Source organism: Mytilus californianus, unplaced genomic scaffold (genome assembly GCF_021869535.1).
Source record: "Mytilus californianus isolate M0D057914Y unplaced genomic scaffold, xbMytCali1.0.p SCAF_8, whole genome shotgun sequence".
NCBI lineage: Eukaryota > Metazoa > Mollusca > Bivalvia > Mytilida > Mytilidae > Mytilus > Mytilus californianus.
The window spans coordinates 24,555,192-24,580,259 of NW_026262734.1; the positions used below are offsets into that span (position 1 = coordinate 24,555,192).

General features: G+C 31.6%; 1 protein-coding gene across 3 annotated transcripts; it reads right to left on the bottom strand.

Annotated features, from left to right (window-relative positions):
* Positions 1 to 238: 238 nt before the first annotated feature.
* Positions 239 to 19,872, bottom strand: LOC127712544 (zinc finger protein 37-like). 3 transcript variants are annotated; one of them, XM_052219036.1, is made up of 9 exons: positions 19,831 to 19,872; positions 18,576 to 18,618; positions 14,376 to 15,800; positions 12,666 to 12,875; positions 9,734 to 9,864; positions 7,863 to 7,939; positions 6,135 to 6,221; positions 4,686 to 4,768; positions 239 to 3,096 (listed from the first exon to the last, which is right to left on the bottom strand). In XM_052219036.1, the coding sequence occupies exons 3-9, from the start codon at positions 15,783 to 15,785 to the stop codon at positions 2,803 to 2,805; spliced, it is 2,292 nt and encodes a 763-aa protein (XP_052074996.1). In that variant the 5' UTR covers positions 15,786 to 15,800; positions 18,576 to 18,618; positions 19,831 to 19,872; the 3' UTR covers positions 239 to 2,802. The 3 variants fall into 3 exon arrangements, with proteins under 3 accessions (XP_052074996.1, XP_052074997.1, XP_052074998.1); XM_052219037.1 differs by lacking the exon at positions 19,831 to 19,872 and adding an exon at positions 19,607 to 19,636; XM_052219038.1 differs by lacking the exon at positions 18,576 to 18,618.
* Between the last annotated feature and the right edge of the window lie 5,196 nt (positions 19,873 to 25,068).

The window sequence follows — 25,068 nt, forward strand, 5'->3', positions numbered from 1 at the left end:
GTGCATGGTGTGTTTTTGGAGTAACCTACAATAAGTACACTAGGCACCAAAAGTCTGGAGAGACAAAATGCACAACTATTGGAATAAGGTAAAAAGTAGAATGCAAAGTGAAACTTAAGTGATCAATGCCTAATGTTACAATATGTTTTTTTGCATTTTAAAGATAATGCTAAAGAGTATATGATTGATATTTATCTAATCAAATTTTCTAAAAATAGCACAATAAAAAACTTAAGAACTTGATTCAGCATACTTTAATATACTCATCTAGGCTGAAGAGACATGTTAAACAGATATTCACAAGGAGAACACATATAAAAGGACAAATAAAAAGAGTAAAGTTTTTCAAAAATATGTCAGATTGAAAACATTCCTGATTTTATAAAAGCAGTATGTGTACCTCAGCTGAGGCAACGTTCTGGCTAAAACTGACATAAGATAAGATCATTTTAGTTTGGCACAGTTTTTTTCAGATCAATTCTTATCAACAACAACAACAACAAAAATTTGATGTCATTCCTTTCTTTCAACAAGATATGATTTAGAGCTGGATATTTGGCATTAATTTGTCCATATGTCTTCAGTTGTCCTATTTTGTAATTGGATTACTGATTTATTGCCAAATAACTTGATCCAAATCTGTTTTTCGGTAACATTATATAATTTAACAAACAAGAGGCTCCTAAGAGACTGAATGGATCACCTATTAAAAATATGCTATTTTGAAATTGATTTCTACCTTTATTGCAATCAGGTAAGATTAGCTATTTGTAGATCTTATTTAATATTAGCATTTGTGTAGATCTTATTTAATATTAGCATTTGTGTAGATCTTATTTAATATTAGCATTTGTGTAGATCTTATTTAATATTAGCATTTAGATCTTATTTAATATTAGCATTTGTGTAGATCTTATTTAATATTAGCATTTGTGTAGATCTTATTTAATATTAGCATTTGTGTAGATCTTATTTAATATTAGCATTTGTGTAGATCTTATTTAATATTAGCATTTGTGTAGATCTTATTTAATATTAGCATTTGTGTAGATCTTATTTAATATTAGCATTTGTGTAGATCTTGTATTGATGATTTATTTGTTCTACTTTTCTATTATACTTAGTAGTTTTCAAGAAAATTATCAAGAACACAAAAATTAGGAAAAAATTGTCTATTTAGTCCAATAACTCCTTAAAGGGTCATACAATAATTTCGGTCATTTTGACATATTTGTAGATCATGTATTGCTGATCACTTTTCCTGTTTACCGCTTCTATTTATTAAATGTATTCCAAAACAAGAAAATAAGTTAAAAAATCGTCATTTCAGTGCAATAACTCTTATAAGGAATCATCCAATGGTCTAGTCATATTGTCATCTTTGTAGATCTACAAATTTTTCACATCTTTTACTGTTTTCGAGATAACTGACAAACACATAAATTGGTCAAACATTAGGATGTTAGGGCAATAACTCTTTGACGAGTCAACCAATGGTGTTGGTCATATCAGCAATTTTGTAGATCTTGTATTTCAGATCACGAATACCAGTTTCTATATATATATTATAATTTTAAAGGTAATAAACAAAAAGACAAAAATTTGTCAAGTGCAATAACTTCTTAAGAAGTTAATCAATAGTTACGGTCATTTTGGCAATTTTGTAGATCTTGTATTGCTGATCATTTTTCCTGTTTACAGTTTCTATTTATTAATGGTATTTCAAAACAAGAAAATAAGTAAAAAAATCGTCATTTAAGTGCAATAACTCTTATAAGGAATCATCCAATGGTCTAGTCATATTGTCATCTTTGTAGATCTACAAATTTTTCACATCTTTTACTGTTTTCGAGATAACTGACAAACACATAAATTGGTCAAACATTAGGATGTTAGGGCAATAACTCCTTGACGAGTCAACCAATGGTGTTGGTCATATCAGCAATTTTGTAGATCTTGTATTTCAGATCACGAATACCAGTTTCTATATATATCACTGTATATATTATAATTATAAAGGTAATAAACAAAAGCACAAAAATTTGTCAAGTGCAATAACTCCTTAAGGAGTCATTCAATTGTTTCAGTCATTTTGGCAATTTTGTAGATATTGTATTACTTATCAATTTTCCTGTTTACAGTTTTTATCTATCTAGTGTAATCAAAAACAAGAAAATTAATAAAAAAAAACTTCATTTAAGGGCAATAACTTGTATAGGGAATTATAAAATGGTTTTGGTCATTTGCCATTTTTGTAGATCTGGTACTGCTGATCATTTTTGCTGTTTACAGTTTTTATTTAGCTACAACAGTTTTTAAGATCTTAGTTAAAAATAAGCAATTTAGTCAATAAATTGTCTTATAAGGGAAATAACTCTTCCACAGAGTCATTTTGATTTTTTTTAGATCTTGTTTTGCTGATTCTTTAAGTGGTCATTTAAGCGCAATTACTCCATAAGGATTCATTGAATGGTTTGGGTCATTTCCCTCATGTTCTACTTTTAACCATGGCAGCCATGTTTGTTAATAGACAGGAATAAAGAACACAAACTTTAAACAAGGTACCCTAAGGATCAGTCAGCCCAAGTTTAATTGAAATTAGTCTGGTAGATTCAAAGAAAATTTTTAAGGTTTTTTTCAGCGACAAAGACAAACGACAATGACAGACACCAAGTTATGACAATAGCTCACCTGGCACTTAGAGCCAGGTGAGCTCATAAAATAGTTCCTTTTGTTGCTTTCTAGAACATGTAAACCTCAAATTTATGAGTTTATGGTAAATGTAAATTACATTTTCTAAAACTATTCAGTTAAATCTTGGTACTCTTCTTCTGTATTATCCTCTGGGGCTGGAACACCACAGCTCTCTTCTATTGGTCTTGTTACTATCAAGTCTGCTGGGTTCACACCTGGTTCATAAAGTTTTCTTCTAGCCTCCATATATTCATCAAAGCCTGTACCTGATTTTACAACCTTTTCATGTAGTTTATTAATGGAGACTATTTCTAATTTGTGCATATTCTTCAAATGACTGTTCAAATTTCCTTTTAATTTACAACTGTACTCACACAGATGACAAGCATATGGCCGTGCCTCCTGTAAAACAAATATATTAACAAAGATTGATTGATTGGTGTTTAATGCCACTTTCAGCACTATTGCGCTATTTTGTAGCAGTCAGTTTTTATTGGTGGAGGAAGCCAGAGTGCCTCAAGAGATCCAACAACCTTTGGTAGGAAAACTGACAATCCTAGTCTAATTAAGATTTGAGTTGAACCCACCTGCTACTTGCAGGATTCGAACTCACAACCTCAGTGTTGACAGACTAGTGAAACAGTAGTTCAACTATTTAGACCACTCCACCTTACTGAGGCCCCTTTTAAACATAGAGTATATCAATCAATGTTCATCCTCTGAGTAATATATATAACAAATAATTTTCATTACCTGTAATTACATGTTCTGTTAGCCTAGACATGAAGTATGATAAAATTATCATTTAGCTGAAAAATTCACTAACAGTTTGAAGATCCTGTTTGACTTCTTTTAAAAAATATATTTACATGTTCACGGTTTAAATTCACAAAAAATTTGTAAGACAGCATTTTTGTTCACAGTTTTTAGGATCTGCAACACTGAAATGTGATAAGTGTTTCCAGGTACAATAAATTGGAGAACATTTTCTGGTATATAACATATCCAAAAGACCACATAAACTTAGTTTTTTCCATTTACAAATACATATTGTCATTATAAAAATCAAGGTAAACTAATTTCTCTTTTAATTAATTAGCCAATCCCCATTGCCTCAATTTGTGGTTTGTTCCACTGAAAATACAAATCATCATTTTAAAAATCCTCTTAAGGCAAATATTATCCTTAAAATGTATTAATATTAATATTATTAAATTTATGCATGTACCTATTTTCATTGGTTCTTCTGCCCTATAAAAACAGCACAAATTGTTAAGTTCTGTCATTTCATTAAATGTCAACATTCCTGATTACATTTCAGAGTTCTACTTGCATTACCTTGTATATAAGCTTGAGCAATGAGGAGACTATGCATTTCATAGTGCAAAAGCCATGATTCTGGGAATTTCCATTTATTTTGTGTCTCGACTCAATATGTGATTCAGGAAAGGATAAGTTCATAATTATTCATTTAATCAAAGTGGGAAATTAGACGGGAACAACACTTAAATTCCAACACATTATAGGCCAAGAACAAGCTATTTATTCATTTGTTTGCCATTGACAAAAGCAAGAGCAATCTTGCCATGCCCAGATGTCTCCTGTCTTAAAAGTAAACAGTGTATATTTCCCTGGTAGCATGCAACAGACTGCATAGTTAAGAGCTCCAAATTGTTCCTCTTTTAAGGGAACAACCATTTAACCTCAAGGGGATATAGTTTATAAATTTGTTTGGGAAAATAAATTCCAGCAGATGGACACATTTTAATTTTTTTTTCAACTACAAATTTACCAAATTGTTTTTTTCTTACCTTCATGACCTAGTCGAAACAGATTACTAATTTCAATGCTCAAAAAGTAAAAAGCATGTACACCTAAATTAAAATATTTTTTTAGTTAAACCTTAGCAACAAATCAATTAACTACAAAATTCAGCTTATTAAATTGTTATGAGAAACTATAATTGTCACCTTTATAAAACGAATACTTACAGAATGTGTACTCTGTTGATGGACTTGTAGTGTCGTCTGTGATCTTGTTGTGTAACTACACTTGTCACATTTATAAAAGTTTGCTGAAACAAAAAATTGAGAATTCAAGAAGGGATAGCCAAATTGTATTCATCAAATTCATAATTGTGTTGGGCATTTTAGAGCATGCATGCACCCTCTTCTGACTGCAAGGTCATTCTTCATTAAAAACAAATTATCTACACATGAGTGACATGATACAATGTAAAAAATGATGTGTCTGCCAGAATATAACAATTTAAAGTTATATCATATTTGTTCAGGTTAAAACAGTTAAAAATGAAGGAAAAATATCTCTATTTGATTAAAAATATTATTTTTAAAAGATGAAACTATTTTTTTTTTTAAATATTAAGTTTAGGTTGTCTTGATTATTGCATATACAATTAGGTCTTTCATTTGAATTAATTGTGCTTGTCCAAATATTGTTCCTTTATTTTTTTCTTTTAGCATTTAAATTCCTTAAAACACCTAGGAGCTGGAATCACTTACTTGCTCAAGAGAAGATAACTTCTGACAGATTTAGTTTTGGGTAGCATTTTTTTCATCAATAAGCTTTAGTTTTTAAACATTTCCCTTATAATTTCAGGGGAGCAGATTTTTAACAATTGGTCAATAAAGATTGCCTCTGGCAGATATGTTTTTGATCTTATCTTTACAAATAAGGATAATTTGTAGATTTTTCCATACATTTTTCCTGCAACTTCAGGTTAAAGTTGGCTAAGCAGCTTCAGAGAATAAGATAAAAGTGTCATTTTCTATAGGGTTTCAATGGGAACTATTTGCCAACATGTCATCACATTTGCCACACATGATCAACTTTTTAAATTGGTTTGATAGTTTCAGATAAGAAGATAAAATTGTGAAAATCTTATTAATGACGGACAACCACAGACTACAAGTACATTTGCAACGGCAATTGGTAACAAAGCCTTTTGGACCAAGCGTTAATCTCTTCATTCAGTTTTTTAAATATTTTATTTAAGAATTGAATGCTTCCTTTTATAATTTTATTGGGGTGTAAAAGCGTTGACCAAAGCACCTTTTGTATGATGAGCGAAGATTCTAAAAATGATCAATGCTTTTACAACCTTATAAATTTATAAAAAGAAGCATTCAATTTTTTATAATTACATTTTGAAGCTACAACCATGAAATTAAGAGTTATACCAAGCTTTTCGTTTGTTCTTCTTTGCAATGTTTTAACATTGTCACAGATAGCACATGTAGTCATAGGTGTTGCATGTTATACAGAGATAAAATTTGATCTTGGAGTGCCTCACGATTATTGTCAGCCAATCATTATTAAGCATTCTGATGAAACATACATGTAATGTAATTATCATCATTTACAGTGATGGGGTTTTATCCAGTGTGATTATAAAGGGAGACAAAACTTGTAATACTTACATCCATGGGTATTGTTATAGTGACCTCTTAAACTTTTCTTGGTTTTAAACTTTTTAGGACAAATATTGCACTGGAAATCTAAGGTATCTGCAAAAAAAATAGAAAAAATTGTATAAAGCCAAATTTTAGAAAACTAAATCTAAACAACACCTGAAAAATAGCTTTAATAATGCATACAGAAATTTGGATGATATTTTGTACTTAGCTATTAAATTCCAAATAGTTCAAAATGAAGTAGGCATACACAATTTAAAATTTGACACTAAAATTTTAATTTTTTTTTAGTAAAACATCACATCATCATTAAAACATAGTAAAAAATCAAATCTACAAACCAGTTATATGTATTTCCTATCCAACTATAAGTTCTACAGCGGCTGCCATCTTAGAATTCAGATTATCAAAATTACAAACTACATTTAATATGAAAGAACAGAGTTCCAATGTCCCCTGCGTTGCACATATCTTATTTATCCAAGATACAAGGGCAATAACTAAAAAAGGACTTTTTTTATTGTTCTTTAAAAACTTTTTATAAATACCTTTTAGAGAAATGAAGGCTTCAGAGCAAATGCAATGTGATTTCCGTTATAACAAGCATTCTGTTAGTATTGCATGGCAATACAAAGTCCCCTACCGGTTACAAATTCATTGTAATGGAACGAAATTCTAACTTGATCTATAACTTGTCATGGTGTAAACTAAATAAAAATATCAAGTCAAAATCTTCAAGCATGACCAAAAAAAACTGTTGAAAACTGATTATCTAAGTGAATTTTCTATGTCCAAAGACCATAACTCTGCAAAAAATTATCAGACTGGAACAAAATTCCAACTTGATCTGTAACTTGTCATGATAAAACTATATATTAATTATCAAATCAATATCTTCAAGAATGACAAACAAACCTACCACTAAATTCTTCAAACAATTTACCAAAGAAAAATCTGGTAAAAATGTCTTTTAAAAAATTAGTTATTTCCCTTTGACAGAAATCTACTAATTAATAAGTATTTCATCAAAAATTTATTTCTAGGGAAAGGGCTTTAACTGAACAAAGAGAAAAGCTAAAATCGTGAAAATTGAACTTGACCTGTAACTTGTCATGATAAATCAATAAACCAAATATCAAATCAATATCTTCAAGCACGAAGAAAAAAAGTCTGGAAAACTGATTTGCCGGACTGACAGCTGGACAGACAGACAGACAGACGGACGGAGTGCAAACCTAAAGTCCCCTTCGACTTCGTCGATAGGGGACTAATAAATATTTCCAAGGGGCATAACTCGTTAAAAGTATTTAATCAGCACTTATTTTCGAAAATGTCTAAGACATTGCTGTGAAAGTTGTTTTGAAGAATAAGTAGTTTACATGTCTTTCTATTAGGATAAAAAGTGACCCATTCCAGCGGCACATCTGTGTATACCTTTGGACGTTATGAGGAACCAATATATTCTAAGTTTAGTTATTGACACCATGCTCACATCAGGTTGATAGATAAGTAGATAAATTAACTGTGTTTTAAAGTTGGCCTTTGTTAAAATAGGAAGGGTGTAATCCCCAGTTCCCTGAATAATAAAATTTGAATCTTGAATTCCCTAAAAATAAGGCATTCTTTCCCAGATCCAAGAAATTAATCATTAGAAATTAATGCTGAAATATCACATTTTTATTTCAGCAAAAATATAACAATCTAAAACCACATTTGATTATTTTATATAAATACCTGAATGATTTTCTTGTTGGTGTGTCTTTAAATAACTTGGATAAAAACAATAAAAATCACATGTGTCACACTTAAATCTGAAAAAAAAACCAAAGCATGAGAGGCAGTGTAATAACAGTTTATTATCTGTCATAATTTTCATAAAATATTTTGACTCATACTGTGGATTTACGGGAGAAGGGGGGTTGGGAGGTGGGAGACCTTAAATAGGTGGGAGAGAAAAAAAGATTCTAAAAGTGGGAGGTGGGAGATAGGGGGCGGAAGGTGGGAGAAGGGTACCCCCCTGTCCACTCCCTCGTATATCCAAATTACAAAAAGTCTAAAATAAACAATTAACAATGCATGGACTAGATAATATGTATCAACATTTCGTGTGTTTTTTTGTTTAGACGTCACCTAATTAACCATCGAGATGACCTCGGACTATCATATAACCCGATATAAACATAAATATAAAAAGATAACGAACATGTGCAATTGGATTTTTCAAGGTCTGTTTGATTTCATATTGTTAAAAAGTATGTTTATCATCGTTTTTACCTGTATAAGAATGATTTTTTGTGGATAGAATCAGTCAACCAAATGGTTCATCATTGTTTGACTTTCAATGTTGACATTCTTTTCCTTTGAATTGCTGAATACATGTGTGACCCATGTCCAGTTAAGGGGTTAAATTGAAGGTCACATGAAAACGGATTTAATGAGGTTGAATTATTCACTTGAAAGTGAATAATTCATCTGCAATGTTTCTTAGCTTATTTTGACAAAATTAAACCAAATTAGCTGCTAAAAGTTAATTATTATTTCACTATTTCACTTTCATTATTGATTGAACAAAAAAAATTAATTTCTAATTTTTTTTATATCTCATAGCTAATGTCCCTTCAATATGATGAATATTCGTGGGGTACCAAATTTCATGGATTTCACTGGTACTGGTAAAACCACGAACTAAGATTATCAAAGAAGTACAAATCATATAAAGTTTTGTATGCAGACTTTTCAAAACCACAAAATCAAGTATCCACAAAAAAAACATTTTTCTTTCAATCAACAAAAATAAATGTATCCACAGTACTCCCATTTGTTCCTTATTCCCTTGTGTACCGGTATAATAAATAAAATTGAGAATGGAAATGGGGAAGCCTATTTAACTATCTCATGTATCTGTAGAAGGAAATGGAATAAAATTTAAAGATTTATGAGAGCATTGTTTAATTTTTGTCTCTAATCTAATCACACTTGCTATGACATATGTAGCAGTAGATATTCATACTTATTGTCATATGTTGTGACGTGGCTGTCTCATTAATGTATAACCCCATATCTCCTTTTATTGACAATATATGTACAGATCATCAACAATGATCACGTTTTCTGTATATCATGTATATTGATACTGTTTTAACCGGAGAGCATGATTCTTAAGAGAAATTCACAATGTCTCTATCGAGACAAAAAACTCTGTGTTACAAGGCAGCCCTTTAACCGACTGAGCTAAAGAAGTACTTCCCTAGCTCAACCGCTTACGGCTGGCTAAGTATCTACTACATTTTCTAAGGGAAGCAATCTGGTCACACTGTAAAGACTGTGACAGAAACGAGTCACAATATGAAGGTTTTTGTCAATTGAGTGGACCTTTTTTAGGAAATTGGGAGTGAGCTGTTTAATTCACCAGAATTAGAGAAAAGTCAGTTAATTAGTGTCAGGAATTTGGGATTTAATTTTATCATGATGCTGGAACGGATATATTATTTTCACTGGAATTCATGACTTGTTACTTATTTTCTAAGGAATTTGGGATGAGACCCCCTCGTACCGCTCCTCTTTGAAATATCTCAGAACTCTTCAATTGTACATGGTGTACTTACGTTTTCATATTCTCTGGAATTGGTTCCTTATGTCTATTATGTAGGTGTACAATCAGTGATGTTTTATTCTTTGACTTGAATGAACACAAGTGACAAAGATTAAAATTCTTGTGTTCAGCAGCCAAGTGTTTCTGAAAATAGAAAAAACTAAAACTATGCATTTTAATTTCAAAACTACACACCCTCGCATATCAATTGAAGAACAGCTATTTTACAAAGAAACAAATACCATTATGTTTTGGCTCTTGTCTATAATCTTTTAAGAAAATGTTTGGAAGATTAATGAAATATCTGCTTACGACAAAATTCCTAAATTGAAAAGGGACCTGTTAGGCATATCACTTGAGGTGATTGACATTACATGTACGTGTATAAGAAGTGATGAATAATACAAACCAAAATTAAACATACAAAATATCTTGTCCTGAAAAAAGTGAATCTGAAGTCTGTGTAACTTTTGTCATATCAGAGTTCTATCAGTAATGTAAGTGAATACCGTTGATTCATTTAATTTCCATTACTAGAAAAACTCTTCTACTATACTCTGATTTCTGACATCATCAAAATGTTTTATGGGCAAACCTGATTCCTGCATCTTTGAACCAACAAGGTCATTATGTCAGCTAGACATTTACCAAGTAGATCTGTCTGTGTTCTTACATGTCTTATGTGCATTTTGATTTTCCCAAGATGCAATATGGAAATGATTTAAATCAAGACATTCATCTCTTGGCTCAACAAACAGACATATAAATGCCAAACAAATGTGCAAAAGATGTAATATAACATTGTCTTAAACCAAATACTTTGACAGAAAGATAATGATTGAGAATCGTTACTTGCTTATTAGAGAAGAGAAAGAAATATATATACAAAGTTGTCTAAGATGCTGTTCTGAAATCCATTTGTCTATTACTTATTTTATTATTAATACTTTGTATTATAATTTCATAATGACAAATTCAGAAATTAAATATGTTTACACTAGAGAAGTGAGTATACTTACATGACTTACTGAACTACATTTAAACTATAGTCTACAGGAAACCTCAAAAATCAACATCATAAAGATTACAGAACAGAATTCCAATGTCCACCGCATTTCACATATTTTATTTATCCAAGGATCAAGGGCAATAACTTAAAAATACACTTTTTTTTTTGTTCTTTAAAACTGCTCATATTTAATATCTTAGAGAATTAAATGAATGCTTCAGAGCAAATTCAATGTAATTTCCAATATAATTAATATTTCCACTGGCATAACTTGTTAAAAATATTTGATCAGCACTTATTTTTGAAAGTGTCAAAGACATTGCTGATATAAGATCATATAAACCTATTATATAAATTTCATAAAATTCTGGCAAGAATTGTACACATGCATGAGCATGATGAGAGTGCTAACGACGCAATTTTCCATATAATTAATATTTCCAAGGGGCATATCTCTTTTAAAAATGATTGATCAGTCAAGGATATAACTCTATAGGGTTATTACAGAAAATAACTTGCATGTGTTATTACAGATACTTTTATGAGTTGTCTACTCTTTAATCCTTAAATTTACTAAATCTGTAATAACATATGTTTGTTATTTGTAAAATAAATCATAAGTATTTTTATTTTTAGTGGGCTCTAGGGAACTCTTGAAACTTTGCACAGAAACTAAATGCATAGCCTTGATAACTAACTATTAATTTAGATTAATACATTTTTCATTAACCATGGTAAATCAATGAGACCAGGCTTTTAAGTGATTAACTTAGCTGTAATAACAAGGCTTAGTTATTAAAGGCATGTAACTTATTAAATGAGACACTTGGGAATTACTGGGAAGCTTGCCGCAGAACCTCATTACATGCTCTGATCATTACTTCTTACAATAAATTAAAATACATTGTAATTGAGCATGATCGATCTATGTCTGAGCAAATGCTTTGAAGTGATGTAGAGAAGCTATAATAACACCCTTTAGTTATCACAGGCATATTTTTTCTGTAATAACAACGGTGTGATATGCATGATTGGCAAACTATGAACTGTTATATCTTTCTATAGTTAAGTATACATAAAGACAGTAGCAATATCAATAGAACTTGTATACATTTTAACAAAACTAATGATGTATATTGTCCCTTTGAAACATGTAACATACATATGTTATCACAGTTCTTTGATTTTTTTGTCCACAATAACAAGCATATGTTATTTTTCTATAATAACCCTATAGAGTTATATCCTTGACTGTTGATCGGCAAAGATATTCAAACTCACCCAAGACATTGATGATATAAGCCTATAATATAAATTTCATAAAAATCTGGCAAGAATTGTACACATGAGAGCACTAACGAATTATTGATCGGCATTGACCATGTTGACTTTTGAACTTGTCCGAGACATTGCTGATATAAACCTATGATATAAGTTTTACAAAAATCTGCCAAAAATTGAACATGTGAGAGCGCTAACAAGACTGGACGGACGGACAGACAGACGCCCAGCATTTCTATGTCCCCCTGCAACGCCTTGCACGGGGGACAATTAAATTGAAAAAAATTGCGTACAAGAGTCTGTGTACCAAAATGTGTAAGAAAAGTTATATATACATATAAGTGGTTTAGCAATGTTTTTAAAAGAAGGGTTGCAGGGATCTCTGTCATAAACTTTACTCAGTGCTAGGAGTACAAAATGTGTGTTTGAAACACCTAATTCAGAATTTTTATTGGCTTATTTCTGAATCTGAGTACATTAATTGTTCTCAAAATTTTTATGACCATGTATTACTATAGGCAAGATCTAGGAAAGACAGCAGATGATGCAAGTGCAGAAGACACTTAGATGACAGAACAGCTAGGGATATCCCGTTGTAGAAGCTTTGCAGGCAACACAAAAGTCCATCAACTTGACTTTTACTGTTTACACTCACCCTAAGTTCATGTTTCCATCCAAACACTTTATCGCATTCTTTACATTTAAACTTCATTTCTTCTTCTTTATGAAAAGAGGAATGAGATCGTAAGCCTCCTTCTGATGTAAACTCCATACCACAAACATGACATACTAACTTCTCTTTTTTATACTTATGACATCTCATATGATCCTTCATATTTCTACTTAAACTTTTATATGTGCATCCCTGCAAAAAATTATAAAAACAATATTTTCTCTTGATTTAATTGAGTCTATTTCTTACATTTCATCAGGATGTCACACAGAAACCTTGAGGGATATTTTTCAGTGTAAAAAACAATTTTGCACTTTTTTGTACAAATTTTGTGTGAGCTTACTTGAAATCACATGAAATAATGTGAAATCCTTCTGAGTAAATATCAATAGAAATGTTACATGTAACTGGACTTTGATCTTTTTAGACCAATAACTAATATGTTGACTGTACATACAAATGTAGTACACCATGGTACACTAAACCAATGAATATTTTTTGGGGTCATTAACAACTGAGTACTCTATGTTGACTGTACATAATATGTGACTTACCAGGACATAACACTGAACCAATGAATATCTTTCTAGGTTAATAAGACTCTATGTTGACTGTACATGAACATGAACATGTGACATACCTGGACAATACACTTAACCAATGGATACTTTTGGGGTCAATAACAACTCTATGCTGACTGTACATGTACATGTTACATACCTGGACATTACACTTAACAAATGGATACTTTTGGGGTCAATAACAACTCTATGCTGACTGTACATGTTACATACCTTGACATTTCACTGAACCAATGGATACTTTTGGGGTCAATAACAACTCTTATGTTGACTGTACATGTTACATGCCTGGACATTACACTGAACCAATGGATATCTTTTAGGGTCAATAACAACTCTATGTTGACTGTACATGTTACATAGCTGGACATTACACTGAACCAATGGATATATTTTAGGGTCAATAACAACTCTATGTTGACTGTACATGTTACATGCCTGGACATTACACTGAACCAATGGATATCTTTTAGGGTCAATAACAACTCTATGTTGACTGTACATGTTACATAGCTGGACATTACACTGAACCAATGGATATATTTTAGGGTCAATAACAACTCTATGTTGACTGTACATGTTACATGCTTGGACATTACACTGAACCAATGGATATCTTTTAGGGTCATTAACAACTCTATGTTGACTGTACATGTTAAATACCTGGACATTACACTGAACCAATGGATATATTTTAGGGTCAATAACAACTCTATGTTGACTGTACATGTTACATGCCTGGACATTACACTGAACCAATGGATATCTTTTAGGGTCAATAACAACTCTATGTTGACTGTACATGTTAAATACCTGGACATTACACTGAACCAATGGATATATTTTAGGGTCAATAACAACTCTATGTTGACTGTACATGTTACATACCTGGACATTACATTGAACCAATGGATATCTTTTGGGGTCAATAACAACTCTATGTTGACTGTACATGTTACATACCTGGACATTACACTGAACCAATGGATATCTTTTAGGTTCAATAACAACTCTATGTTGACTGCATGTTACATACCTGGACATTACACTGAACCAATGAATATCTTTTAGGGTCAATAACAATTCTATGTTGACTGTACATGTTACATACCTGGACATTACATTGAACCAATGGATATCTTTTTGGGTCAATAACAACTCTATGTTGACTGTACATGTGAGAAGCGTACAGACATGGCTCTACACCAATATAATCACACAGTTCACAGGGATAGGGCTTGTGAAGATTCCTCATATGATCTGCCCATTCTGCAAATGTAGGATAAACTAAGTTACACTTGACACACTTTCTCCATGAAGGTTTAGGCGTTAATGAATCTTCTGTGATATCAGATTCCAGATCTTTAGTCCTGTCATTACTGTCATCATTTACATCACGTTGGTTTTTGTTGATCACATCCTTTTCCTTTCTCAAATTCCTTGTCGACGTCCTTTTCTTCTTCTTCGCTGTTGTTTTTTCATCGATATCTGAACTTACTAAACCTAAAGATCTCTTAGTACCATTCTTCACTGAAGTCTTTTTATTTTGGCCTTTTATAGAGTTCTTTTTTGAACCATTGTCAGATTTTTTTGTGCATACCTCTTCTTTTTGATTTGTTTCTTCATTGTAAACATATTGCCTAACAATTTTTTCAATATGATTTAAAAAATGTCCACCAGGAGAAGAACTAGAGGGTCCTGAGTTGCTAGTACTATCATTTTCAAATGAACTGGTTTCCATATCATTTTCATCACTACTGGTTCCCTGATCATTTTCAATATCAGTTACCTTCAGAAACAAATTGTTCCCTTCACTGACTGTTTTTACTTGTGCTGCTTGAATAGTATCATTTCCCCTGGGTATTGCACTGATACTGTCGTTTTCAAATGAACTGGTTTCCATGTCATTTTCATCACTACTGGTTCCCTGATCATTTTTAATGTTGGTCATCTTTGGATAAAGATTGTCCTTTCCACAAACTTTTTTGGTTTGTGTAGTTGGAACATCAGCATTTCCTACCTCAGGAATTGTATTGGTGCTTTGAAAAGATCCATAACTAAGATCAGAAGGAGAACATGGCTCTTTTTTAATATGTGTTACCTCTTTGAAACTGCCATCACATTTATTATTTGGAATTACATGTCGTTCTGTAACAGGACATTGCTGTTTAAGTGTGTCATATGCAGAGCTTAAATTTAAATCTTCACAAAGTTTCACAAGATCATCATAAAATCTCTCCTCAATAACTAATTCTCCAGAGTATAAAAATATCACCACAGCTTCAATCACATGAATTCTGAATTTTGTACAGTCTATTTTGAGTTTTTCATTTGTTTGTGATATCTTGCTGTAGATATGTTTTTCGTTGTTGGCTGCTAAGATAATGCTGTGTATATTTGCAGTGCCATCACTTGCCTGGAGTGTAACATCACAGTTAACTCCCCTTTGCTGTAACTGATGAAGTGAGTGAAATATTTGATCTTTATATCCAGGTACAAAAACACTGATCACTTCATCCATTTTATACTATGTAACCTACAAAATATATTCATGGTTAATTTATATGACGCAACTAATTTATAAAGTGTTATTTTTCATTTTTTATTGCCTATAAACTTACAGAAACACAATGGGTACATTACCCAATTGAAATCTATGAATTTATAGATGAAACATTTTTTTGTGTCAGGTTTTTTTGTTTGTTTGTGCTGATATCTTTTGTCAAACATTGGAAAACCTATAATTTTCACAAAGTAAAGTACATGTATAATTATTGCTACATGTGACCTTGACCTTATTGACCTTGAGATCTCTAGCTCAATATGAGTCTTTGTTTTTCTTTTTAAAAACCTGTAATGTTAACCAGCAGTGTGAAAAATATTTGTAATGATTTACATACAACATAATATTATTCCCTCAATCTACCCCAATGACAAAAATCAATCCCCAGTGGATTAGCCAATCAAAATAGCTCAGTCTTGTCAACAGATAGTGACTGTCTCACAGATCTGAGAATTAGTTGCTTACATCATGTAGACAGAACAACTTAACATTATAAATTTCAAGGTTACTTTTCAAATCATTCCTCAATACAGAAGCTGAATAATATGCCACAAAAGTCACCATGGTAATAGACTGATGACTAGATGGACAACAAAGTGATTGCAATTATATATATACCACCTGCTAGTAAGAAGCAAGATTGAAAATCATACATGTTCTACTTTATTAATTTTAAAGGTTCCAGATGTCCATGTACATTTTTGTACTTTATCATGGCTGTTCATTACATCGTCATATTCATGATTATATTGTCTTCCCATTTTGAGAAATAACATAATGTACAGTAGTAAGATCATGAAGATTGGGCATTTTAACAGATGGAAACAAATTAAAATTGAAGACTTAGTTGAAAATCAGATTTTTTGGCACTTAGCAAACAGAAATATATATAATAGTCCTACAAAAATAAATAAATTAAACAGTGCACACGCCTGTCTTACTTATCATTGAATTTATGTTGAAAGTCTGTAATATGAAGGTTTTACTACAAGTATCACATAAACTTAACATTATCAATGTTTTATGATAATGAGGTCATGGTCAGATGAACCAGGCCAGACAGACATGTACACCTTACAATCATTCCATACACCAAATATAGTTGACCTGTTACTTATAGTATCTGATAAACTGACAAAATTACGAAAACTGATGATGGACCAATGAACCATGAAAATGAGGTCAAGGTCATATAATACCTGTCAGACAGACAGGAACACCTTACAATTATCCCATACATCAAACATAGCTGACCTATTGCTATTAGTATTTGAAAAACCAACCAAAACACAAAAACCTAACATTGACCAATGAACCATTAAAATGAGGTCAAGGTCAGATGATATTGGCTAGACCGACATATACACCTTACATTCATTCCATACACCAAATATAGTTGACCTATTGCTTATAGTACTTGAAAAACAGACCAAAACACAAAAACTTAACATTGACCAATGAACCATAAAAATGAGGTCAAGGTTAGATGAAACCTGCCAGACTGACATGTACCCCTTACAATCATTCCATACACCACATATAGTTGACCTACTGCTTATAGTATCTGAGAAACGGACCTAATCATGTAACTTTAACCTTGATCAATGATCCATGAAATGAGGTTGAGGTCAGGTGAACCCTGTCTGACTGACAGACATGTAGGTGTTGCAAGGAACCATTATACCAAATATAATTATCCTACTACTCATAATAAGTGAGAAATTCATATTACAAAAAAACTGTTTTTCAAGCAGTCACTAAACCATGAAAATGAGGTCAAGGACAATGGACATATGACAGACGGAAACTTCCTAACATAAGGTATCTGCATACAAGGTATGAAGCATCCAGGTCTTCTACCTTCTGAAATATAAAGCTTAATTTACACAAATAGTTTACGCTGCCGCCGCCACAACTGAATAGTAATACCTATGTCTTGCATAATGCGACTTTCGTCGCAGGCGAGACAAAAATGGTGCAAGCTGTCAGTCAAAGGTAATATTTATACAATATAAAAATAAGGAGATGTGGTATGATAAGTATTTTTTTATGTTCTTGAAGATATTTACTTACACATGTTATAATAGTTAATTTTTTTTATTAAATACTAGGTGTTCCCATAAATATTATGATTTTATTTTTTACTGGCGTTTAAGAACAATTATATGTTTATCTTGTAATTTTTTACACTAGTTCTCTAGTTTGTCAAAATTGGCAGACTACCATGCACATAGTGTATAATGATTATGTTAGATATTAATGTAAATATCACTATTATAAACAAGCATTCTGAGAGTATTGCATGGCAATACATAGTCCCCTACCGGTTAAGAATTCATTGTACTGAAACAAAATGCTAACTTGATCTATAACTTTGCATGGTGTAAACTATATAACAAATATCAAGTCAATATCTTCAAGCATGATGAAAAAAAGTGTGGAAAACTGATTATTTGAGTGAATTTTCTAAGTCCAAGGCCAATAACTCTGCACAAAATCATCAGACCAGAACATAATTTGAACTTGATCTGTAACTTGTCATGATAAAAGTATATATCAAATTTCAAATCAATATTGTCAAGCACGAAGAAAAAAAGTGTGGAAAACTGATTTGCCGGACTGATGAACGGACGGACGGACAGACAGACGTACAGACGTACAGACAGACAGACAGACGGAGTGCAAACCTAAAGTCCCCTATGCAATAGGAGAATAATAAAATAAAATAAAATAAAACAAACTACTGACCTCTAGGTTGAACCACGTCCTTCTTGTGCAGTCTGGAAACACGCTAAAATAACAAAGATTGTAAAGCATGGCTGAGAGTTCTACAAATAATTGAGCCTCTTCAAAATTGGCTAACACAATAAAAAGATTACAAAGCATATCTGCATAACTCCAATTTTAAAAATTAATTGATATTTAGAAGAAAATAAAAATTTAGCAATTTTTCTATTTATAAAGGGGCATAACTCTAGAACGGTTAAAGTGACGCCACCAAAATTCAAACTTGATCTGTGTTTTGTGGTAATAAGCATTGTGTATAGGTTTCATAACATTTGGTTGAGGCAAAATCAAGTTAGAAAACGGAAACCAATTTTGGGACGTACGGACGGACATACGTACGTACGTACGTACAGACTGACAAGGGTAAAACTGAATGCCCCCACCGCTACGGCGGGGGCATAAAAACATTTTAATGTTTTCGTTATAATTAGTCATATGATTATTGTAATTAATCTATTCATTTGAAACTGGGAACAGTATATATATGTTCCTGTTTGAAATAAGTTATTGTTAGATTTCTTGACACTAAAATTGTTTTCCTGTTGCTAAATTATTCTCTTGTCACTATTTAGTGAGACCCCATTTATGAGGATTTCCCCCCAACCTTTTTATAACAGATTTGTTTGTTGTTGGTTTTTGTTTGTTTGCATATAAAACCTAACACATCCTCTTTCGTGTCTGTTCGCAAAAATAAAGTGACCATTGATACTTACATGCATACCTATATTGTTTAAGGTTAGAGTATTCTCTAATCTCTTAACAAATTAAGGACAGAAATGCCCTTGTAGTGGTCTGCCTTACTCCAGAGTATCGATGTATCTGTTTACACTAACTGTAATATACTAAACTTAGATACACCACTGAAATTTTTCGCCACAAACGTTTTATACCATATTTATAAAGTTTATCGATAGATGTCCTATCAAGTTATGTGAATCTTTGTTTTGTGGCGGCGAAGATCTGTCTGTCAATAACACATAATAGAAACATACCGTGAGAACTAGTTCTTGTGTAGAGATATCAAACACTAATCAATATCTCTGAATCACAATGGTGTATTTATACTCATTCTAACCGATCTAACAATTGCAAAAATAAGTACAGAAATGAGTTGTTAATCATAATTATTAAAACAGCGGACTAACTTAGAGTTTCATTTATTTAGTAAATACAGTATTTTGGTAAATATTGACTGTTAAATGAATTTTCTACTTACGGACAATTACCTGTAATACCAGGGCCGACTCGCAACACTAATGTTACCAACTCGTCCCAAGATGATGCATATCCGAGTAGTTTCGCCCCGATTTTAATACTTGTTATTTGGTCAAGAATATGAACTATGAATTTTGAAAGGTTTTTTTATTATGTGTAATTGACTAGGAATAATATATAATCAAAGAGCTTTATGGCCCTGACGGAAAAGAAGGTCATTGTTTAAAATGTTTTCCAAAAAATAATGTACTGGACTGCACATCATCGCGGTATTCTCTATTTGATTCAATCTAAATGTAATAGTTTTTCAATTATTAAAATTGCCAACCTCCTTGCACACTATTTATTTACAAATGACAATCATAATTATTGTGTTTAGATTTTGCTCTACATTTACTTCATTCTTGGAAATTCAAATGCAATCACTGATTTGAAAATATTACTTTTGAATACTCTAATCAATCTCACATACACAATGTCATAATATATATTTGCACAAGGCTAAAAAAAACAAAAACGAGTCAATCTGTTCTTTCTTAGGTTTTCCGCGATTGTTGCTGTAGGTGTACAGGTCTAGTTAACTGCAAAATAAAGTCGATTTATCAGCTGCACAATGTTGAATTGTGGGGGAAAAACAATCAACCTTTTTTCCTCGGTGCTATTTCTTTGTCACTTAACAAAGTTATGCCATTTTCATTTAGAATAGTCTTTATTCTGTTTAACCATGAAAAATTCATTTGATAGCACAGATTAATAAAGTATGTGCTAGTTTTGTCTGTTTATCAATTTCTTCTTGAGAAATTCTCGTTTTTAAATTTTCAGTCGGGTTGGGCTCTTTTTTTCTGCTGTTCTTCAATTTCCAATACTCTTTTGAGTTTACGGATCTCCGTCAAATCGTTTTTTTTTTTTTTTTTATTTGTCATTTTCTTTTTTTGTGCATTTATTACTTTATCTGAAGCTAGTATGTTTATGCAGTGTTTCTCCGAACATTTCATAATTTGGCGGTTTTGGTCTGATTTATTGATTTTAATTTTTCTTTTGAGTTTGCGACAACTTTTTCGATCAAATTTACAATCACTGTCAAAACCAATCGAATAAAATTCAGTCTTTCTTAACGCGCGTGCTCATAGATATAAAGACAAGACAAGACAAAACGAATGTTTTATTAAAGTCTCACTTCAATATTGACATACATTCATACACATATTGATAAAGTCACAATAACATTTAAAACAACGAGAGCCACTCTAAAAGGTGTTATGAGACTATAAAACCATTTCTACAAAACACACAATTATCTACAATTATATTAAATACTTTTTTCTTTTTGATATCACATCATATCAGATTTTGGCTAAAAAATAACATACACTTTCATCAGTGAATAAAAACCTGAATTTATCATCATCGGAAATATTCACAAAATTAAAATTAAAAGAGTTAGCATGGCTAAATAAAATAGCACGTAAATCTGCATATACTGGGCAGTTCAGTGGAACATGTTTCTCATCTTCACTAATATTATTTTCATGATCATGAAAACACTTTACATTTTCAATCACAATACCGTCATAGCGACCAGTTTCTATTCTCAGAGGCGCAACACCACACCTACACATTGCATATGCACTCTTATATTTACCAGGCATATTTATACATAAATATTTTCCTCTGTGATATTCTTGTTTAAATAATCTAGTATATGTTCGTTGTTTACTACGTTCATTACACATTAAGTCAGAGAACCATCTCTCTCTCTCTATATCTACAAAAAATATCATTTTCAATTTGTTTAATTGTATTTTATCAATAGTGATATCAGTATTACATAATAACTCCATATTAATTTCTTTTGGTTCAAATTTTTAAATCTACTGTAACAACATTTATTTCCCCATAACAAAAACCTTTTCATATGAGGATAACGAAATCAGAGATCTATAATTTAATTGGATTGTTTCAAAACATTCCATATCCACTTTAAAACCGGGCTTGCTTTCAGTCTTCTTCAAACCGCTAGTTCAGTTCAGTAACCCCAAATGTTACCCTGGCCGATTTCAAAAATAAACCACACATGGAGTTAATAGTTAATCAACAAATTCAGTAGTATACGGAAAACTTGGTCGTAGAACACGACATATTGATATTATTTATTCAGTTATCAAATTAAATTTGTTTGTAGACTCAAAGACATGAATGAGTGTCATTTGTTAAGTCAAATTCGTACAGATAGCATTTATATGCACTAGAATGGTAAACAAACATGATATTCTTCTATTATTTTATTGCAAACCAGCTGAATGTAGATATTAATACTAATCAATTTTTTCAACAAATTATAGGCATTCCTATGAGAACTGACTGTGCGCCTCTCCTTGCCGACCTTTTCTTATTTTCTTGTGAGTCGGTTTTCCTTCAGACACTTGTCAAAAACAAGAAGATCAAAGAAGCCAGATCATTTAATTTCACATTCAGATATACTGATGATGTTCTTTCCATTAACAATCCATAACTTTTCTGATTGGGTTCCTTAAATATATCATCCAGAACTAGAAATTAAAGAAACAACAGACACAGCTTCCTCCGCCTCATTTTAGACTTATACCTCGAATTTGACATAAGCGGTCATCTCAGTACCAGAATCTATGAAAACGAGACGATTTTAATTTTGAATTTATAAATTTTCCCCACCTTAGCTGCAATGTATCAAATTCACCTACATATGGGATATACATTTCCCAACTCATACGATATTCAAGAGTTTGCAGCTGCTACTCATACTTTGTGAAACGTCACCAATGTCTGAGCAGAAAGTTGATGAACCAGGGTTATGTCAAAGAACGTCTCGTCCTTTTTCTAAAAAAAATCATCGGAAGACATCCAGAACTTGTTGATAAATATTCCGTATCAACTTCACAAATAATACACGATACTGACGTTGTTTATCATCTTAGTTACGTGTTATAACAATAGAAAAACAAAGGATATATGGGGTATCCATCCATGACACAAATTCAGTACATGCACAGTATAGTGTTCTTTTTATTTGTCTTTGTATATTTTTAACCGTTACTGTTTAGTCCATTGTTGGTAATATCCTTTTGGCGTGGCTCTGTACTTATACATCCCGCAATTGTGTTATTTTGTATGGTCATTTTTTTGTATTCTTGTCTTTCCTTTTTGCTTATGTGCTTTGTCTATAGAATGTCTACATGCCAATTTGTTTTTCTTTGTTGACATAGTTGTTTGTTTTTATAGTGATTAAGATTATAACACAATGTTGACTGCTTGTTTTTCTCACACAGTGTTGTCAATATAATGGAATTTTATGCGACTGTCATACAAGTGAGAGGTTTAGCTAGCTATTAAACCAGGTTTAATCCAACATTTTCTACGTAAGGAAATGCCTGTACCAAGTCAGGAATATGACTGTTGTTTTCCATTCTTTTGATGTGTTTGAGCTTTTAATTTTGCCACTTTAAGGGACTTTCCGTTTTTCGTTTTCCTTGGAGTTCGGTATTTTTGTTATTTTACTTTTTTCTCTCAATGTTAATGATATTAAAGATTTTTCAATTAAAAGACATGTGCAATGTTGGAAATATAATCTTTACAGAATGCTCAGACAGTAGTAAAGAGTAAATTCCGAACTTATTTCAAATTCAACTTTTTTTTCAAAAGAAAGACTTATCTAAATGTTTTTAAAGAATTTTGAAACTGGAAAGTACCTCACACGAATGAGAATTAGTGCTCATAAATTAGCTATTGTGCAGGGTCATTATAGAAAGATTGACCAAGGATAAAAGAATTTGTAAATGTTGTTCTTTAAATTCAATTGAAGAAGAAATTCATTTTCTGATGTAATGTCAAGCATTCAAACAGCAACGACAAGTAATTTTTGAATTCTGCTATAAAAATATGTAATAATTTTAAAAATCTAAATACAGATTTATCAAGTTGGCTTCTTTCTTGTGAACATGAAGAAATATGCAACACTGTGTCTTTAATGTGTTATAAATGTTTTACAATAAGAAACCAACTGCAATAGTTAAATCCATATTATCATAAGCATTATCATTATTTTGAAAGTTTTTTCTTATGTCTATTTGTAACCATATATGTAACATGCCCTTTATGGGCCGATAATTGGTTTGATAAAGTATTCGCATTCGTATTCATACACATATTATTAACAATATGGTTCAACTAATTTTTGTTCAAATTGACTTCAGTGTTATCAATTTATTTTGAGACTACTATAACACATAGTAGTCTTAAATTTCTTTGATTAGGGAATAAATCTGTTTCCACATCTATCCATTTTAAAAATTGAAAGTTTTAATATTGTCCCACATGATAAAGTAAGCTACAAAAGCCCCAGTAGCAAATCTTTATTTGGTATAACGTACACAACTGCTATTAAATGTCCCGAAAAAAAATCGCTAGTTTTGCGAATTATTTAATATTTGAAAAAAATCAGTGTCATGGTTAAGTTCATGTTCAACATGGTTCAATTGTGAATTCATACATGTATATCATGCATATGGAATGTATAATTAGTGAAAAGGTTGACTCGCAACGTGATAAAATTATTCCACTTACTAGTATGTTAAATCTATCGCGTTATTGAAAATACACATACAGCGGCTAGGATAACAGATTCAATTATATCGCTTTCACTTGGGGAATACCAAAATCCTTATGATATAACATATAGTTATGTAACAAATTTTCATTGCAGAATGGAGTTCTGCTGTCAATATTATGAGATGAAGAATGTTGATTTGATTCAATTTCGGGGACCTTACTTAACCATGGAAACCGATTCCTCTAGATTAAACGAAAAACTACCAAATTATGACAATGTATAAATAAGATGTGACATGATTGACAATGATGCAGTTAGCAACCGGATAAAAATGACGTGGATGTAAGCAGCTATAGTTCACCGATTGACCTTCAACATGACCTTCAACAAATATAATAACCAATACCATATAGTAACTATAAACGGTCCTGACATGACAAAATGTCAAACAATTCAATCCAAAAAACCAAAGCAAGACTGATTACGTACCCAGCACCATCACATCCTACCACATATCTTTTACAACTAAAAAAAATATTGAAACGCTAAGGAGATGCCAAACTATTTACAAAAATTGTTCGGAAGAGACCTTTGACGAATATTTTAGCAAAAGATGGTTTAAGAAAGGAGAATATGGTTTAGGTAAAGATCGCG